Below are 20,521 nucleotides of genomic sequence, written 5' to 3'. Positions count from 1 at the left end.
GCAACAAAACCTTTGTTAGAAAACACACAACTTGAATGTAGAATAACAAATGAAAGTTAGAGGGATGTGCTACCTTGCACCAGCAGGAAAGCGTGGCTTGAAGTCTCTCCTGCAGTGTTTGAAGCTTTAACCATGACGCTGGCAGAATCCTCTGCTCTGACGTCTCTGACCACCAGTTCACACACATGATCCTCAGGCCAGTACCAGTAAATACGATCAGACTTCTCCAGCTGAACACCGTTCTTGAACCACTGGCACTCAGGTTCTGGTCTGCCCACGACTCTGACTCGGAACTTAACTTCTTCACCTTGTGCTACGGTCTGGCTTGTGATTCGTTCTAGGATCTTAGGAGCTTCCATACTGACTGAGAGCTTGACTCTCTCTGGTTTTAGAGATTTGGCTGTAACTTTGCGGCGCTCCTCCTCCTTCTTCTTCTCGGCCTCCTCCTTCTTCTTGGCGCGGTGAAGCAGATCGTCCTTTGTTTTCTTCAGCAGATCCTCATAGCTTTCATCCTTCTTACGTGCCTTGAGCTCCACCGCGGTGATGGACTCGTAATAGCCTTCCTCTGTCCTACGCTTAAACTTACCCCTCAGCTCCTCTGACTCCTCCGTGGATTTCTCATGGACGATTCTCTGGGCTTTCTTGAGCTTGACCACCTCTTTCACCTGAGAGTCCTCTGCAGGTTTCTCAGCCTTCACCACCTCGAATTGTGTTTTTCCCGGTTCAGGTGCAGCCTCGGCTGCCTTCGCCTCAGGAGCACGACGCAGATGTGTTCTAAAGTCCTCTTTCTGCTGAATCTCCAGCTTTACTGTGTGCTCGGCTGAGCCCAGGTTGTTGTCTGCCACCACCCTGACCTCTCCTGAGTCATAGGACTTGATTTCAGTGATCTCCAAATAGTAAATACCATCATAACGAAGTCTGTATCGCTTGCTTTTGCGGATAAGTTGTCCATTGAGGTACCAGTTAACTTTGGGTGCTGGATAACCGGTCACCCTGCAACGGAATCGAGCAATGTCGCCTTCAAGCACTCTGGCTGGTTCAGGAACGAGAACAATTTCAGGTTTGGACTTTTCATATTCGTCGTCAGCACTAACTCCATAGGGTCCTCCCTGATGAGCTTGGCGCTCCATCTCATCCATTCTGAAAGCTCCCTTCCTGCCTTCAGGAAGCTGACTTTCCTCAACAAGACCCTTCTCATCCTTGACAATCAGGGTGGCCGAGGTCTGGTCGACTCCGAACTTGTTTGTGGCTCTGCAAGTGACGACACCACTGTCTCTAGCGTAAGCAGCTTCATAGTCAAGGCTGCAGTAGCCAAACTCATTGACCATGCGTAACCTGTTAGCAGCAGCCAGGGGTTTGCCATCGTGCAGCCACTCCACTACCATGATGGGGTCACCAATAGGGGTCAGTCTGCACTCAAAATGAGCAGGACCGAAACGCTTCATTCTGATAGAGGTCAGCTTTTTCTTGAACAGTGGTTTCTGCTGCTTCTCTTTGTCGTAAAGGTCGCCCTCCTCCCACTGCTCCTGACCATATCGCAGATGAAGGGGCTCCAACTCCGGAGGAGCAATGTCCTTAGCCTTGTACGTTCCTTTGGGAATAATAAGTTTTCTCTCTGGTTCAGGTTCAGCATAGTCCACCTCCACATTGACTCTGCAGCGAGTGGTGTCTCTACCAGCCTTGTTGATGGCTGTAGCTGTGTACCAGGCGCTGTCTGAGCCAACGGCTGAGGGAATTTGAAATTTGGCCTCTCCTCTGGCTCCTTCAATCCTGGAAAAGGGATTTGTTATGTTAGCTTTAACTTTTGAGGATTTCTATGACAACAATAACATTACATTACTATTATTCTCCCAGGGTAACAAATCTAGACTGAGGTGATGAGTCAAAGTAAGTGCAGCCAGTCCAGTCTTATTTTGTTATTTTTGCCTTTTTCTAGTTATTAGTCATCATACATACAGTTCAAGCTGTTGTACTCTGCACCTTCTTCTCATGATTAAAACTCTTGTAATAAATGACCAGAAACCTGAATCTAGGGAAATCTACATGTTCCTCTGTTTCTTCTGCTCAAAAGATTGTAATGTTTGTAAAAGTGAAACTGAATCAGATCTACTCAGTTTTGGAGTTACCAACATAAGAATATGCAAATACATTTTTAGTTGGGTCTATGGACTGAAGAAATTAACACACAAAATAAAAGTTGGTTATGAGTCATTTATTTGACAATTGTAATAAATACTGTATGTGAATAAGTGTTGTACCTTCAGTTTACTGTCTCTCTGTTAATATGAAAATATCAAACATACCTGATGTTGGGGTGCTTGTGTGGTGAGATGATGTCACTGTTTTTCAGCCAGACAATATCAGGCAGAGGGTTTCCCATGGCTCTAACAGCCAGCTCCACCAGAGTGCCCTGTTTGACACTGATGTTCTTCAGCTTGTCGGTGAACTGAGGTCGCACCAACGTTTCTTTAGCTGAGAATACAAGAAAACAAATTGTCAAGAAAACTTGAAATCATTACAGTAATCTGCTTCTAAATGACAGAGAAGAGTTGTGGTGGAAGTAAAAAATGTACCATCGACAGTGAGAGTGACGGAGAGGGACGAGCGTCCAGCTCTGTTCTGAGCGATGACTGTCCATTCTCCAGAATCTTGTGGCATGGCAGGGACAATGATCAGGGACTGGATACCGTCTTCTTTGACTACGATCTTGTGGGTGTAGTCACTAACCACTTGTTGTCCTGATGAACAGATTCTAATTATTGTCACACCATCAACTCCAGTTAAACAACATGGTATATGAATATTTGATCTGTGTTTTACTCACCATTGTGGAACCAGTAGGTGTCGGGCATGGGCCTGCCAACAACCTTCAAGTCAAATCTGGCAGTTTGTCCCTCAGAGCATTTACATGAGGTCGGTTTCACAACAAACACAGGTTTGTAGAGTCTTTCCAGTTGAGCCTCATCTGTCTCATCGAGACGGCGGGCGGGAGAACGGCTGGGAGAGCGACCAGGTGAGCGGCTCATAGAGCGAGGAGAGGTGGACCTGAGAAAGAGTTTTCAGTTTGAAATGTGTTGACAGGAGTCTGATTTATAGTGAATGTGTATTACTGGAGCCAGGAGTAACTTATACATACTTAAATAACTTTTTTAAATCAGTTTGTATTTTGGTGTCCACCACCTCCTGTGGAAAAGATCTGGCTCTTTAGCTGCTAATGCTCCAGCTAAAAGGTTAAGACTTACCTGATCCTCTGCATTGCCGGCTGTGGTGTGTATCTCTGAGGTGTTACAGCTCCGGACGGCTCCACATAGAGTTTCCCAGAGCTGACGGCATTTCCCTTCATGTTGGTGGCGAAGGCGGTGTACACGCCCTCATCCTCAGGCAGCACCACTGGCAGGCGCAGGCTGGCTCGCCCATCCTGAAGAACCTCCATCTGGTAACGGCCCCCAGGCCTGATGCGCTGGCCGTCTTTGTACCAAACGATCTGGAAAAAGACAGAATTTTACTGTGAGACCACTGTGGAGAATTGACACGTTTAAATTTCTCATAAACATTTAATATTTGTTTATTAAACATAAGTACTCTGTACCTTGGGGAGTGGCGTTCCAGCTGTTTTGCAGTGGAAAGTGACGCCCATTCCGTCAATGATCCTGTAGTTTTTGACCTGAGTGTCGAAGCCCGGCTGCACGGCATCTGTGGGGGTGGCGGTGACCATCAACTCTCCGTCCTCTGTCACAATCTCTCTGTAGGTGATATTCATGATGTGGAGCTCGATCTCCTGGATTATCCTCTGCTCGATGGCAGAAAGGTGAAATTCCTACCCATGTGACAAGAGATCAGGTTATTCTATTAACCATGACTGTCAATCACTATCAATCAATCAATCAATCAATCAATCAATCACTATCTGTTGATAATAGCTCCTGGTTATCAAGATTTGTCTGTTTTTTAACTTCATTAAGGATGAATTTCTGTGGTTGCATCACATGAATCTGTTTCTGGATCTGTATCTTAATCTGTATCTCCAGGTGGTGGTGGTTTCAGTAGATGTATCGACCACAGTGACACATAAATAGCATCGCTCAACCCTGTTACAAGACTCATAATGATCTCACCTGTCCTGAGATAATGGTGGTGGTTATCTTCTCCATTGTCGTAACAACAACGGGGGGGATGTCTCCCACTTTGGGCTCCTGCACCACTGTGGTCACTTCAGTCTTAAAGGTTTCTTCCTGTTTCTTTATGTAGGCTTCGTATTCATCTGTCAGAAAACAATCGTCACAGGAAACTAAACACATCTTGAAATTATTTTGTTCTGAAGTTCTAGAAGACATAACTTCTCTTCTCTTAGTTCTTAGTTTACATGGATACGATGGTAGATCACGTACCTTCCTCCAGCAGGTTGGCTGAGGCTGAGACTTCTCCGAGCTGATTCTTCGCAAACACAGAATATTCTCCGGCATCATCTGCGAAAGTCATGGAGATCTCCAACCTGCACTCTCCTGTCTCCTTCTTGTAGGCGACTTTGTATCTGATGGACAGTGAAGGGGTGATGACTAGTGATCCCCTGCAGGCTGCAGTGTTCATTACAGATGCCTTATTCACAAACATAATTATTTTAACTGTCCTGACAGACATTGAGTTGAAATATAAAGTTTGTCCTGAAGATAGAGCAAAGAAAGAAAACACAAACCTGTATCCGGTAGTGAGCGGTACGCCGCTCTTCTTCCAGATGATGTGTGGCTTGGGGCTTCCGCCCACCTGACATACAAATAGGACGCTTCCTCCCTCCACCAGCTTCTGAACGCTGGGTTTCTCCATGAAGAAGGGAGCTGCGGCAGCACTATCTGACTCTGCCATGCTCACCTGAGACATGGTTTCCTCTTTGGCTTCTTCGGTTACACTGGAAACACAAATATCATTTTAGGATTTTCAGGGCCGAGCTCACATTATACAAATAAATCAGTTGAGGAATTGGGGTTGATCAATGTTAACTTTAACAAAGTGTCTGATGGACTCACAGTTTCTCCTGAGCAGTTTCAACATGTTCGGTGATGACAGCCATCTCCTCCCTGCTCTCGATGTCCTCGGACACTGAAAGAGAGAGAGAGTTGGTCTCAAGAGGAAGGCACCATGGGCTAATGATTAGATAAACAACTAAGAGGTGAAGGACTTCACAAAGAGAAAAATCTAAAATGAAAAGAGAAGAGGCTCCACGTAACCGAGAGGATTTTCAGAAGGATAATGAAAAATGTCCATTTGTGATGTGATAAAAATCAATGTTTTCTTCATCCTTTTCCTTCTATCTTACAGTTTGTACTGACCTTGGACGAGCAGGTAGCAGGAGGTGCTGACTGTTCCCGCCTCGCTGGTGGCGGTGCAGGTGAAGCGGCCGCTGTCTTCAGCGAACGCTTCACGGATCACCAGCCGGGCGAATCCACTCTCATAGCTGATCTGGAAATCGATGGAGCTCTCGATCTTGTAGTCCTCTCTGAACCACATGATGGCAGGAGCAGGTTGACCGCTGATCTGACACTCCAGGGTCAAGGACTCACCCTCTGTCACGTTTGTGTTTTTCAAGCCCTTTGTACAAGGTACAAAAATTGTAGAAAATGTCATATTCCCAAATCTGCGTGGACAAATTTCGAGGTTTTGGGGAGAACTATGCTACTTACAGACACCAGTGTGGGTGGAACCACGGCGCCACCTGCAGAAGGTACGGCTGCTGCCTCCACCACCTGCCATGTAGTAACAGACTTGTTAGCACAAAGTACCGCAGCAGATTTTTCACTCAATCTTAAAATCCACAACATGTTCACACCGACAGACGACAAGACTGAGAACTTCACGTCCATGTGAAGACAAGACAACACAGCACAAGAAGGTGATGAGCTGAAGAGGTGAGAATGAAGTTGTCAATATCATCAACAAGCAAGTTGAAGTTATTATAGGAACTTTTATCCTAGATTTGAACAGAAATCAAGAAAACCGGACTTTTGAAAAATGTTGCCAGGTGCGTTAGCTGCTTTTGATCTGAGTAACTAGTACTGTGGATCAAAATGTAAAGTTTGGTGCTGAAATGATCAGAAGCGTCACTGAATCAATCTGCCCCTCAGATTCAGCAGAAGATATCTTGCTCTGGTTAAAGACACTTTTATTGCTGATTAAGTAGAAACGATCTGACGTTCTTCTGCTCGTCAGGTTTTCTTGTCCTGCTCAGTTCAGGACTCATACGAGAGCACAAACCTGGGTTCCCCAGTCTTCATACATTCTCTCCATGCCCCCCGAACACACCACCCCCGTCTGTATCTCTGCGCCATAATGACTCTGATATGTGTCGGGGAAATCTTTGAACGGCGGAGGTGTGGGCTCTGGCGTCCCTCTGGTCTCATGCACTCTCCGAGATGGACTGGCAGACTTGACGGGCTTGATGATCTTTCGAGTGGCGGCAGAGGATGAAGATAACTCTCTCTGCAGAGTAGCGATAGCGGAGCCGGCGATGGAAACCTGACCGAGCCAAAGAAGAGGAACAGCCACACCATCATCAAGAAAAGGTTCATTAAGTGCGTGTTAAACCACAGCACGTTAGTTCTATTAAAGCGATGATGGAGGAAAGTGAAGCTGGATTAATAAATGACAACTGCATTTAGTTTGTGTGAAGAAAAACATATTGTTATTATATTTAATCACTCCGGCAACACCTCACAACAACAGGCAGTAATAATGTCGGACGCTTTTTTCTAACCTACTTGTTAAACAGCCTTAATCCATCATGGCTAAGTTTAGCGTCCTTTTCACTCAAACTGCTAATGTTAGCAGTTAATAATGTGTGTTATTGGTTTTAATTGGTTTTGAATGCAGATGATTCTCTGCTGTTGCCTCTTCTTACCTCAGAGCTAGACTCAGGTTTTGGGACAGAAACTTTAGAAACTGTGAAATGTGGAACTGGAGACGAGACCAGACCAGTGTCCACGTGGATTTCTGTCGCTTTCTGAATCTGGAGCAGCCAACAGAGTTCAGTGTGTTACAACAGAGCACGACATCATGAAAGATTCACTGTTTTACAATAGATAGAATCATTTGGTGTCACTCTGCCTATCTAACCTGAGGCAGGGCCGGTTCAGGTGTAAACTGAGCAGTTAGCATCTGTTCTCTTGTTGTCCAGCCGCCTCCATACTGTTGGTCAGCAGCGACCTGCTGCCTTAACTCTGCCTCTTCAGCTCCACCACCCTCCACGGGCTGACGGACACGAGCCAGGTCGACGGCGGCCATCACTGTGGCCACCGCTCCAGCTCTTTGCCCCCCCACAGCCTGGAGACACAATGAGCAGCACATAGATCTCAGGACATCCACGACAGGACGGAGGTACAGTGACAGGCAGGAGGACATGTCTTACTATTCAGCATCCTCAAATTATTCATTGGTTAATTTTAAACCTTACATATTATTAACATATATTCTGAACCTGGATTTTCTTTTAAACACAAATACAAAATCAACAGTTGTGTGAACATGTACACGTGTTGACACAACAACAACAACAACAACAACAACAACAACAACAACAACATGCTCGATTATCTGTTCAACATGCAGAAACAAAAACTGTGAAATCAGCAGAGAAGAAAAAAAACTGCTGAAGAAATGTGACGTGAAACCACAAAACTCCAACAGAGGGAGGAACTGTGAAGCTTCAGCTCGTGATGGAACAAGAGATACCTGCTCCTCAGGCAGCCTGGTCATCGGGCAGACATCTTGGTGAAGGCTAACACCTGAAGGAGTCTCTTCATCAGAGACATCTCTGTTGTGAAATGTAAAAGTTCCTTCATCTGAATCAAGGAGGACAACCTCTTCGTTTGAAACTGGTGACAAGTCTTTGTGGTTAAAGACAGAGGAGAGATCCACAGCGACGTACGACGGACTAAAACTCACTGTCTCGTCATCACTCACATCGCCTGATGAAACCACCACATCACTCTCACAGCACAACTCGTCTTCTTCATCGTGAATTTCATAAAAACCTCCCTGAATTGCGTTTGACTCGTTTGACTGATCGGAACCATGAACATTTGGTTCACATGTCATCGTAGCGTCGTCCCATCGCTCAGTGTTCTGTGTAAAACTCGGCTCACGTTGCGTTCCAGATGATTCAGAATCCATTGTGATAGTTTGAGGCTAATAACCAAAGCAAAGGGACGTCACAGGAGTTCATGCAGAAGAAGTGAAGAGTATTTTAGAAAGAATTCAAAATAGTGGACACATGGTGAAGACGTCTGATGAGGATGAAGATTCAGTTTTTTAACCAAAACCTCTTTCTGAAAAACTTCATTTAAAACTAACTGAAAAAACTGAAACTTCAATTAACGAGACGAACGAGACTGAAGTTGTTCTGATGATAAAATGTAACGTGATGATTTTAAAGAGGTTCATTTAAGAGAAACTAATCTGACGTAGCAGACAACTGTACAGTTAAGAATTGAAGATAAAGAATTTCATTCATGTTCATTAAATCTGCAAGGTTTGAAAAAGGGACTGAGGAGACAGGTTGCCATGACAACAGCGCTGACGGCAGTTTGAAAGTCATTGGATTAGTTCCAGAAGTCACATATAAAACCTTCAAAATGTAAATGTTTCATCACGTTTCAAAAAATTAAATACTGACGAGACGACGGATATAAAAACTATTTTGTTTTCTCATGTTTATGAAAATATTCTAAATGTCAGAGAAAATGATGTCACGATGACGTCACAGTGAGAATCTGTGTATCGGCCCCACCCTCACCTCTTTGACCCCGACGACCTGTTCCCAGTGCTGCTCCTGACCCAGCTGGGTGATGGTGGTCGAACTGGTCATGCTGGTGAAGCTGGCCTCAGCCACGTAGTCTCCCTGCTTCCATGGTGGCAAGACGTCGGCGCCGGCGGCCCCCTGTCTTCGTGTGGTGATGGGGGACTTGACTGGCCTGATGGGGGAGACTGAGAGTCTTGAAGTGGGAGAAGCAGGCCTGGAGACGGGGGAGGGAGGTCACGTTACAGGCCTACAGAGGCCAACCTCCAATAGCACCATCGCCCCGCTCACTCGCCACTAATCTACACCAACGTACGGTGGCCCTGAGTTGCAAAAGGACACATTTCTGAAATCTTGTTGTATCTTTGTGGTTGTGTTTTGCACCTCAGGGCCACCGTACATAAACTATATTAAATAAAATAAAATGTAAGCTCCACCCACCTGACTGGTGTGGGCGTTGGCGCCTTAACATGTCTGACAGGTGATGGGGATTGCTGGCGTCCTCCTGTCACCTTGGCGACCAGCGAGGGCTGGGTCGGGGACTTGGACATGGGTTTGGGAGGGACTCGGGGAGGAGTCTTGTGAGCCAGCTGATGTGTCACCTCGGCGCCCTCTCCCTGCATCTCCATCATGGCGGTGGCCTGGAAACTGGCCTCCATCCTCTGAGGACAAACCAGAGGTCGAGGTGATGAGACAGAGACGATCGCTCTCAGAACGTGACTCATTGTGTTTTACATGATTCAAAATGTCTGCCGTCGTTCCTACCTTCTCCACTCGGGTTTGACGAGTTTGTGAAATCTGAGAGGTTGAAATCACTGTCTTGGTTTTCTTTGCTGGAACAGCTTCTTCACCTGAAATTTAAATTGTAATAATAATAATAATGATTGAATAGCTGGAGGACTTTCTGTCTGAAGAAAGATCAGACTCTTAAATCAAAGAGACTTAGCTGCTGAGCACAGATATTTTTACAAGCTGATTATTTATGTTATTATTACTATTTTTAATTGTATCTAATTTGCCTTGTGTTGGTTTATGCAAAATGCTATTTTTGTAAATGTAGCTACATAAAAATGACCATTAAAGGGATCTAAGCTAAAGCATCATCTCAGTGTCTGTATATTATGATATGTTATGAATGACTTCATCATTTTTATTTAATAAACAAAAATCTGAAGTTACTGAACAATGCCTCAAAAAAGCAGAATTTTAATCTGTAAAACGTAGAAATAAACATTCAATAAAAACAGTTTTCATTTTCTTCAATGTGTGAGAATCCTCCTGCCTCCAGTCAGTTTAACTTAGCTAAAACTCAAATGTAAAAATGTCATGTGACTGTATTTAACTCGTCACTACAGTTAAAAGGTCCTCACCCTGAACCAGCAGCTCAGCAGTGGATGTGGCCCGTCCGCTGCTGTTAGTGGCGGTCACAGAATACGTCCCAGAATCCTCTGGGAAGGCCTCAGCTATGAGCAGACTGTACAGGTCTCCCTCCTGGAGGATCCTGAAGTCGGCAGAGCTCTGGATCTCTGCTCCCTCCCTGTAGAACTTCACCACAGGTGGTGGAATACCTGTGACTCGGATGTCCAGCCTCACCTGGCTGCCCTGTCTCACTGTGGAGCTCTGCAGTCTCTGAAGGAAGTTCGGAGGCGCCGTCTCCGCTGAAAAGGAAAGAGGCGATAGATTTAAAGTAAAGATCAAAAGCTGTTTCCTTGAATAGCATCTGGTCTCAGGTACCAACCAGAACGTCAAGTACCAACCATTTGCTCTAAAAACTCACCTGTAGTTTAAATCTACCTGAGGTCTCACCTGTGACCAGGAGTTAAACTACCTGAGGTCTCACCTGTAACCAGGAGTTAAACTACCTGAGATCTCACCTGTAACCAGGAGTTAAACTACCTGAGATCTCACCTGTAACCAGGAGTTAAACTACCTGAGGTCTCACCTGTAACCAGGAGTTTAAAGGTCTCACCTGTAACCAGGAGTTAAACTACCTGAGGTCTCACCTGTGACCAGGAGTTAAACTACCTGAGGTCTCACCTGTGACCAGGAGTTAAACTACCTGAGATCTCACCTGTGACCAGGAGTTAAACTACCTGAGATCTCACCTGTAACAGAGTTAAACTACTGAGACTGTGACAGGTTAAACTAGACTAGGTCTCACCTGTGACCAGGAGTTAAACTACCTGAGGTCTCACCTGTAACCAGGAGTTAAACTACCTGAGATCTACCTTTAGGTCTCACCTGTGACCAGGAGTTAAACTACCTGAGGTCTCACCTGTAACCAGGAGTTAAACTACCTGAGATCTCACCTGTAACCAGGAGTTAAAGGTCTCACCTACCAGGAGTTAAACTACCTGAGATCTCACCTGTAACCAGGAGTTAAACTACCTGAGATCTCACCTGTAACCAGGAGTTTAAAGGTCTCACCTGTAACCAGGAGTTAAACTACCTGAGGTCTCACCTGTGACCAGGAGTTAAACTACCTGAGATCTCACCTGTAACCAGGAGTTAAACTACCTGAGGTCTCACCTGTAACCAGGAGTTAAACTACCTGAGGTCTCACCTGTAACCAGGAGTTAAACTACCTGAGATCTCCTAACCAGAGAGGTCTCACTTAACCAGGAGTTAAACTACCTGAGATCTCACCTGTAACCAGGAGTTAAACTACCTGAGATCTCACCTGTAACCAGGAGTTTAAAGGTCTCACCTGTAACCAGGAGTTAAACTACCTGAGGTCTCACCTGTGACCAGGAGTTAAACTATGAGGTCTCACCTGTGACCAGGAGTTAAACTACCTGAGATCTCACCTGTGACCAGGAGTTAAACTACCTGAGGTCTCACCTGTGACCAGGAGTTAAACTACCTGAGGTCTCACCTGTAACCAGGAGTTAAACTACCTGAGGTCTCACCTGTAACCAGGAGTTAAACTACCTGAGGTCTCACCTGTAACCAGGAGTTTAAAGGTCTCACTTGTAACCAGGAGTTAAACTACCTGAGGTCTCACCTGTAACCAGGAGTTTAAAGGTCTCACCTGTGACCAGGAGTTAAACTACCTGAGGTCTCACCTGTAACCAGGAGTTTAAAGGTCTCACCTGTAACCAGGAGTTAAACTACCTGAGGTCTCACCTGTGACCAGGAGTTAAACTACCTGAGATCTCACCTGTAACCAGGAGTTTAAAGGTCTCACCTGTAACCAGGAGTTAAACTACCTGAGGTCTCACCTGTGACCAGGAGTTAAACTACCTGAGGTTCACCTGTAACCAGGAGTTAAACTACCTGAGGTCTCACCTGTAACCAGGAGTTAAACTACCTGAGGTCTCACCTGTGACCAGGAGTTAAACTACCTGAGGTCTCACCTGTGACCAGGAGTTTAAAGGTCTCACCTGTGACCAGGAGTTAAACTACCTGAGATCTCACCTGTAACCAGGAGTTAACATGAGGTCTCACCTGTGACCAGGAGTTAAACTACCTGAGGTCTCACCTGTAACCAGGAGTTTAAAGGTCTCACCTGTGACCAGGAGTTAAACTACCTGAGGTCTCACCTGTGACCAGGAGTTTAAAGGTCTCACCTGTGACCAGGAGTTAAACTACCTGAGGTCTCACCTGTGACCAGGAGTTAAACTACCTGAGGTCTCACCTGTGACCAGGAGTTAAACTACCTGAGATCTCACCTGTAACCAGGAGTTAAACTACCTGAGGTCTCACCTGTAACCAGGAGTTAAATACCTGAGATCTCACCTGTAACCAGGAGTTAAACTACCTGAGGTCTCACCTGTGGCCAGGAGTTAAACTACCTGAGGTCTCACCTGTAACCAGGAGTTAAACTATGAGGTCTCACCTGTAACAGGTTTAAAGGTCTCACCTGTGACCAGGAGTTAAACGAGGTCTCACCTGTAACCAGGAGTTAAACTACCTGAGGTCTCACCTGTGACCAGGAGTTAAACTACCTGAGGTCTCACCTGTAACCAGGAGTTAAACTACCTGAGGTCTCACCTGTGACCAGAGTTTAAGGTCTCACCTGTAACCAGGAGTTAAACTACCTGAGGTCTCACCTGTGACAGACAGTTAAACTACCTGAGGTCTCACCTGTGACCAGGAGTTAAACTACCTAGGTCTCACCTGTAACCAGGAGTTAAACTACCTGAGGTCTCACCTGTGACCAGGAGTTTAAAGGTCTCACCTGTAACCAGGAGCTCAGCTGTGCTTGTGGCTTGTCCAGCACCATTGGTGGCTCTGATGGAAAATCTTCCGCTGTGTGCGGCAGTCACAGCGGGGATCCTCAGAACAGCGCGGCCGTCGCTGAACGAGATCTGAACGCCGGGCAGAGCAGCAGCGGAAAGAACCTGGCCATCACGGAACCAGCTCACCTCAGGAACTGGAGAACCTGCAGAGAGAAGAAACAGAATAAGTGAAAGACTTGTAACTATCAAACTTTAAACTTGTAAAAACAATCTCTGATCACAAAATTTAAATCCATATTATTCAATGTTAATTAATGTTTTGAAAAAAAAATATGAAATTCAAGTAGAAATTTTGCTAAAAAACTAATTTTAATCTGTTTCAAAAAAGTTTGAAATTGAATGTTTTGAGAAACTAAATAAAGAATCAAGAATGTTATTGTCCTTTCTAACCAAACAGTACAACTATGGAGCATAACATTTGAGATTGGATCTTAAATTTGAATCTCAGAATCAAAATAAAGGAATATATCAAACTAAGAAGTCTGAAATTAAAGTAAAACATATTTGGAAAGTATGCAAAACTTTTCAATAACAAGGAATTTCAGATTACGATTGATTTTGTAGAAACTTTTTGTTTCTTACCACTAACTTGAGCCTCGAACGTCGCAGCACTACCCTCTAGTGCCGCGACGCTCTGGAGCGGCTGCGTGAACGTTGGTGCCTGCGTTGACATGATGGTCGGCAGCCTGCGACAGAGAGAGAGACACAAATCAGGACATAAAAAGTTGTATAATATTTGAAAAGCTTTTACTGGTGATGCTCTGATTGGAGCAGGAGGAACGTCGCGGTTCCTTGAGTCGAGGAAACACAGGGTCAAACTTTACGAAAGGAGACACCCATCATTCCTTTCTCCACAAATAGACGCCTGCATCTGTCACAGCTCAGGTTTCAGCTTCATGGAGCTGATGATGTTCACATGCTTTAAATTTAACCAGTTTTTATTGTTACAACATTCAAAAATAATATTAATATTTTAATAAACTTGTTTAGAAAACAAACAAGCGGCGTCAACACGTCTCTACAAACATGTCCCATCATGCACCTGGACAGTTTCTCTCAGCACAGCCTCGTCTTTAAAGCTGGTGAAACAGTGAAGAAGAAGAAGGAGATGATGATGAAGATCATCAGGACACAGACTAAACTGATCTGCAGGACGAGCACATCTGACAACTGAAGACTTTCAACAGAACTAACCAGCAACAGAACTAACCAGCAACAGAACTAACCAGCAACAGAACTAACCAACAACAGAAATAACCAGCAACAGAAATAACCAGCAACAGAACTAAGCTAAAACTGAAAATGAGAAACGAGCAGATCATGTGTCTTTGTGTTCAGATTTTTTTTTAATAACGAGATGTTTTGTGAACTTTTCCATCGAAGTGAGAAATGAATCAAGTTTTATTTCCTAACCCTCATGTTGATGAATTTGACTCATCGATTTTTACATCCTCTGAACTTTAACCTCGAGAGATGATGTCACTTCCTGTCTCAGGAAATAAGAAGATTTCCAATATTAATGAGAAAAGACAGAATGTGACAAAATGTAAAAGTGAATCAGTGTTTGACGTTTTACAGAAAAAGTCGGATCAGTAACGAGGACGATTCTCTTGTTTCTTCTTCAAGTTTGATGGAACAGAGAAGAATGTGCTGCAGCTTTCAAAGGAGTGACAGGTGAGACGGGGGTGAGACGGGGGTGAGACGGGGGTGAGACGGGTGAGGCAGCTAGGAGCTATAAATGTCGGGGGGGTGTGTTGGGAGGATGATGCTGACAGGCGGCAGCAGATGGAGGTCGACCACGTGCTGGAGGCGTCAGAGGAAACATTATGAAACTGACGTGAGAAAATATCTTCAGCATAAAATATGAGAAACAGAAGAACGATAAAGAAAAAAAGAAAAGTTGTAAATAAAACAGTTCAGATGAAACCTGCAGATAATCAATAACTGATCCATAATGAATTATCTATTCAGCAGGTTTTATTGTTCCTAAACATCATCACATTGTTTCATTATCATTTTAATGTTGATTCATTAAGAGTCTCAATGTTTTTCTTCAATTTTATAAGTTAATGATATAAATATAATTTAACATCATCTGTCGATTGACTCATAAGAAAAGGAAATAAATTCAAAGTAGAATGATGCAGTTTGATGAGTTCAAAGTAAAATAGCTCAATTTGACTCATTTGTAAATATATAAAAATCACTGCTGAGAAAAAAGAAGAGTTTAATCATTTTAATCTTAGATTTTCATTTAATTTATAGAAGACACATTTTAACGTCTTTAGTTGAAACAGATCAAACACGAGAGGATATTTAAATATAATTCACTGTTTTCATTCTGTTAAGTTTAAGTAAAGTTTTTTTTCTTTATTTGAAACAAATGTTAGAATAAAACCTGAAGTCAGGCCTGATGGCAGGGGGCGGGGCTTAGACTCAGTTTAGTGCCGTCGTTTATCTGAGTTCACACAAGAAGAAAACACGTTAAAACATTTACGACTTTAACGACTTTGTTTCAGCTGCAACACAAAGAAATGAAGGAAAATAAAATGTTGGCTTTTACAAAATCATTTAAAAAGATTAAAACTTTGACTCTTCAATATTTTACTTTAATAAAAATAATAAAGATGAAATCAGGTTGTAAAACACACATACACACACACACACACACACCCTCAAACTTAAACAAACCTTACACACACAGACACACACACTGACTTACACACACACAAACTCACACATACACACACATTTAAATTTCACGTTAAAATCTTTAAAACGTTTTTGTTGTTTATTAAAAAACTTTAAATGTAACATGAGATTTTTATTCATTTAATCTTTTTGTTTCAGATTTTACATAAAAATATAAACAAATCAACATTATTTCTTCATAAAAAAATTAATATTATTTTGATCTAATGCCATTTATCATTATTTATCATATCACCCGAGTTATAAATGACAAAAAACTTTTTTTAGTTTAGTTTCTTTGACTTTTTTTAAAACAATAAATAAAAAAGGTCAATTTATCAACAAACATTAAAAGCAGAGAAGAAGAAGCATCGCGCGAACGACGACTGACAATCACATTAAAAAGTTTCAGTGAGAAAAAGATGTAAAGATTCACGGTTTCTTATATTTCAATACGATGAAACCTTCAAGTTTTTGTAAAAATTCAATTTTAAATTCTTCAGGTGAAAATATTTGTCTGCTGTGTTTCTATAAAAGTCTTTTATTTTGAAAATACTTATTATTGAAACAGTTGTTGACCACATGTTTTAGCTACAAATACATTTGTGTAATATATTAATAAAAGATCACCCCCCCCGTGACAATTCGTTTTTTTCTCGTTTTCTTTTTCTTCTAACGCAAATGTTAATTTTAAACATCTATAAAGTATTAGTGTCAGTATTATTTTCTTTTTACTCGATTAATCGACTTATCAAGTGATGTCATCGGCCTATATATATATTTTTTAATTCAAAACTATTCAAAACAAAAAATGATTTATAGAAATATATAAAAATAATGTAACTAATCTTGTATTTCAACTGTTTTATTCCTAAGGTCCAACACAATACATTTTATATTACATATTATATGTCAATATAAAAAAGTAGCATATTAGGAACCACAACTAAAGCAGTTCAACACAAAACAGCACTGTTATTTAAAATAAATGATCCAGTAAATTTACATGATTCGTAAACGCCACAAAACACATTCACACATTTATCACCACGACAATGCAGCACATATAAATTGTTCTTTTCTCATTATAAATGTTTATATATAAGAAATATAGTCGGCCGATAATCAAAAATCAATCTGATTGACAGATGCAGTTCTTTTTATTTGGGGTGAAAACTTTGACTTCCTCGAGATCTTTTGAATCAATGATCAATATACAGCTTTAAAAAGTGTCGTCGGACTCAGCTCTTATTTACAGAGCGGAATCTGAGCGACAGATATGGACGTGACCAAAAATACACCCCCCCTCCACCCCCTGACCCCCGCAGGTTGATTGACAGCCACCATGTGGCACATAGCTGGAACTGATACCCTGCAGCTGATTCCCTTAAAAAGCCATCGGCCGCCCAGCGACACTCCGCTCTCATGCATCAGCTGCTATTCTGGGCTCCTCTCAGATCTGCATGAGGCCCAGTGCGACTTCAAACATGAGAAAATGTGACACAAAGACTCTAAAACAGTAAAAGACAAGAGTCCTCTCAGTCTGAGGTCCCCATTAAACACATGAGTCAGCACACGCACAGGTTGGACAGGACATGTGGGGACACGGAGGTTACTCACTTGTACCTGGGACTGATGGGACAGACCCCAGCTGTAGAGCTTCCTTCTCTTTATCCAGAAGCTTTTCCACAAAATTCCAAGATGAGAACGGTCGAGCTTCCAAATATTCCTCCCCGATCTAAACAAAACTACACAGTTACGTCCATGTAGTTTTGTTTCCCTCCTCGCTATCCCTCCACCCGAGGCGAGCCTGGGAATGCTCTAACTGCTCAGAAGGGCCCAGACGGTGGTTTAGCTTTTTATAGCAGGGGCTCCACCTGCATCACCGCCCAGCCGACGCTCCCTATTGGCCAGTCAAGACCCTCGGGGGGCATGATGGGACATGGCAGCCATTTATGCAACCTCCAGCCTGTCAGTCACAGTCGATCGTTCTTTGATTCATATGAAAGTGCGACGTTTGTCTGCAGCTCGTTCAGACGTCACGTTTGTGTGTTTGTTAGAAACCAGCATCAATTTGTTCTGAAGGAAAAACTCATGTGTGTCGTTAAAAAGCTTCTGAGACCAAAAGGAGGCCGAGGCTGTTCCTGTCACTCAAACTCCCCCCAGCCCCGCCCCCGCCGTTACAACACACCAATATCACTGTTTACACAACTACACCCAGCTGTCAATCATCCATCACCCAATCAAGTGACGGCAGAACTACGAAACTCGTTTACTGGAGCTGCTGAAATGACAACAATAACAATAATTGAATTAATATTGAACATGTCATGTTATAAAGACCACGACTTTAAAACTATAATGGTACAAAAGTATAAAATAGTAAAGTTGTAAAAGTATGAAAGTGTAAAAGTAAAAACATGCTGTGTTCTAGTTTTCTTTGTGTTTGTGTTGTGTTGTGTTGTGTTGTGTTGTGTTGTGTTGTGTTTGGTCAGATCACTAGAGTCAGACTGTGGATATGAAGCTGTATAATATCAGATCTGTTTGAAATCACTACAGAACATTTACTGTGAATGAGCCTGATGAAGTTTGTGTGAAGCCTCTGACTCACTGACCTAATAAACTTTATTCTGTCACATCCCAACAAACACAAACAAGATAAAGTACAAATACTTCAGAGTATCAAGTCGCCTCTAATGAAAAGTGAAGAGTGTGTTTTAAACAGAAGTAGATATGAACCTTTTAGCCATAAAAAAGATGCCACAGCCACTAGATGGCGACGTCCAGCTGAGCCCTTTCAGCTGCAGAGGTGCTGGAATAGAGGGGGGGCACATCTGTGATGGGGGGGGGGGCTCTATGTCCCAGGTTTTGACTTGTTTAACTCCACAGGTTTGAGTCTGTGATGATCCTCACTAACACAAGTCCTTTATATCTCAGTGAAACACAATGTTCCTGCAGCGTCACAACATGCTGAAGTGATTCATGATTTAAAATCTCGAGTTGTTTGTAGGAAGATGAAATCGGAGAGAGGATATTGAGGGGAAACAGATTTAATCATGTTTTATACGAAACATTCTCGTCTGAGTGAATTCTGTCTCTGACAACTTAAGCAACAAGCTGAAAAACTAGTTTGAGTCAGACTGTGGATATGAAGCTGTATAATATCAGATCTATCATAGATACATTTACTGTGAATGAGCCTGATGAAGTTTCAGACCTGATGAACCTGATCATGGACATTCAGAGCTGATAAGGTTTATATTGTTATTACCAGAAACTTCATCAGCTACTTGAACACCTTTGTCTGTTCCATTTATAAAAGGCATCTTCTCCTCGGTATCAAAGAACAAGAAACTGAAAATTCAATTGAAGTCTGAGAAACAGAAGTTAGAGAGATGTCAGAATAAATTCAAACAGTCTTCTTTGTCATGGGGATGTTTTCATTTCTTTTGTTCACGGCTTGAAAGAGGTAACTAATAAACTGTTCAACTAAACTTTGACAAACTAACAGATTGTGACAGAAACTTTTATTTTTTTCATGTGTTCAAACTTTTTTTAATTATTTTATATTATTCTGATCAGAACATAACAAAAACTTTGGATGGAACAAGTTGTTTGTGACTTTCTTTGAGACACAGCTAAACATAGCTAGACCATTATACTGGTACCGTGCAGGCTGGCTCTGAAGTATGAGTTACCATGGTGACTGAGCAGGAATTAATTCAAGGAATAGATCTCTCACCTAAATAAGCCAGACTTATTAGAGTTAACCAGAATGATCAGAACAACGTAACACAGTATGTTTGTACCTGTAGTGTCTCCAAGCGTCCAGCAGGGGGCGCAGCTGCACCGTGGAAACAGGAACAAACAGCTTCTGAAACACACACACGCAGAAAGTGAGGACATGTCAGAATCTGAATTCTTTTATTGGCCAAGTATATTTTCACTTGGTGTATATATGTCCTCACAAAGATATCTGTACAAGAGTCCACACACACACACACACACCACACACACAGACAGACACACCTGTGTCAATTCTCAGTGATGTTCTGTGTGGAGGACAGAGAGGTGAAGAACTCCACCTCTCTGTCCTCCTCCTCCACCTCCTCCTCCTCCTCGTCCTCCTCCTCCTCCTCCTCCTCCTCCTCCTCCTCCTCCTCCCACTTCTCCGTCCTCCTCCTCCTCCTCCTCCTCCTCCTCCTCCTCCTCCTCCACTTCTCCAGCTCCCACCTCCTCCTCCTCCTCCTCGTCCTCCTTCTCCTCCACTTCTCTCCTCCACCTCTCTGTCCTCCACATCTCTGTCCTCCTCCTCTCTGTCCTCCACCTCCTCCTCGTCCTCCTCGTCCTCCTCGTCCTCCTCCTCCACCTCTCTGTCCTCCACCTCTCTGTCCTCCTCCTCCTCCTCCACCTCTCTGTCCTCCACCTCTCTTGTCCTCCTCCTCCTCCTCGTCCTCCTCCTCCTCCTCCTCCTCCTCCTCCACCTCCTCCTCCTCCTCCTCTCCTCCTCCTCCTCCTCCTCCACTTCTCCGTCCTCCACCTCCTCCTCCTCCTCCTCCTCCTCCTTCTCCTCCACTTCTCCGTCCTCCACCTCTCTGTCCTCCACATCTCTGTCCTCCTCCTCTCTGTCCTCCACCTCCTCCTCGTCCTCCTCGTCCTCCTCCCTCCCACCTCTCTGTCCTCCACCTCTCTGTCCTCCTCCTCCTCCTCGTCCTCTCCGTCCTCCACCTCTCTGTCCTCCACCTCCTCCTCGTCCTCCTCGTCCTCGACCTCTCTGTCCTTCTCCTCCACCTCTCTGTCCTCC

The 20,521-nt window shown here is 43.4% G+C and overlaps 2 protein-coding genes across 56 annotated transcripts in view; both read right to left on the bottom strand.

Moving 5' to 3' along the window:
* Nucleotides 1-17,560, bottom strand: part of ttn.1 (titin, tandem duplicate 1) — a 161,173-nt gene extending 143,613 nt beyond the window's left edge. For 46 of the 50 annotated variants that reach the window (XM_035174322.2, XM_035174331.2, XM_035174332.2 and 43 more), the window contains exons 1-22: nt 17,338-17,560; nt 13,609-13,712; nt 12,966-13,169; nt 10,156-10,443; nt 9,551-9,636; nt 9,227-9,447; nt 8,783-9,002; nt 7,105-7,311; nt 6,890-6,997; nt 6,247-6,507; nt 5,676-5,738; nt 5,325-5,583; nt 5,022-5,094; nt 4,694-4,903; nt 4,389-4,531; nt 4,116-4,261; nt 3,590-3,817; nt 3,243-3,484; nt 2,825-3,045; nt 2,574-2,738; nt 2,304-2,472; nt 74-1,770 (exon numbers count right to left, since the gene is read on the bottom strand). In XM_035174322.2, the coding sequence (XP_035030213.2) occupies nt 74-1,770; nt 2,304-2,472; nt 2,574-2,738; nt 2,825-3,045; nt 3,243-3,484; nt 3,590-3,817; nt 4,116-4,261; nt 4,389-4,531; nt 4,694-4,903; nt 5,022-5,094; nt 5,325-5,583; nt 5,676-5,738; nt 6,247-6,507; nt 6,890-6,997; nt 7,105-7,311; nt 8,783-9,002; nt 9,227-9,447; nt 9,551-9,636; nt 10,156-10,443; nt 12,966-13,169; nt 13,609-13,699 (5,302 nt within the window). In that variant the 5' untranslated portion in view covers nt 13,700-13,712; nt 17,338-17,560. Of the gene's footprint in view, nt 1-73; nt 1,771-2,303; nt 2,473-2,573; nt 2,739-2,824; nt 3,046-3,242; nt 3,485-3,589; nt 3,818-4,115; nt 4,262-4,388; nt 4,532-4,693; nt 4,904-5,021; nt 5,095-5,324; nt 5,584-5,675; nt 5,739-6,246; nt 6,508-6,889; nt 6,998-7,104; nt 7,312-8,782; nt 9,003-9,226; nt 9,448-9,550; nt 9,637-10,155; nt 10,444-10,754; nt 10,765-12,965; nt 13,170-13,608; nt 13,713-17,337 lie in introns of those variants that run through there. The other 4 variants (XM_035174325.2, XM_035174328.2, XM_047342544.1 and 1 more) reach the window with 4 other exon arrangements.
* Nucleotides 1-20,521, bottom strand: part of LOC118120114 (abl interactor 2-like) — an 882,953-nt gene that overhangs the window by 624,678 nt on the left and 237,754 nt on the right. The window lies entirely within an intron of this gene.

This window comes from Hippoglossus stenolepis, chromosome 13 (assembly GCF_022539355.2).
Source record: "Hippoglossus stenolepis isolate QCI-W04-F060 chromosome 13, HSTE1.2, whole genome shotgun sequence".
Lineage (NCBI taxonomy): Eukaryota > Metazoa > Chordata > Actinopteri > Pleuronectiformes > Pleuronectidae > Hippoglossus > Hippoglossus stenolepis.
The sequence above is the reverse complement of the archived record's forward strand: the minus strand, read 5'-3'. Positions and strand labels throughout refer to the sequence as shown.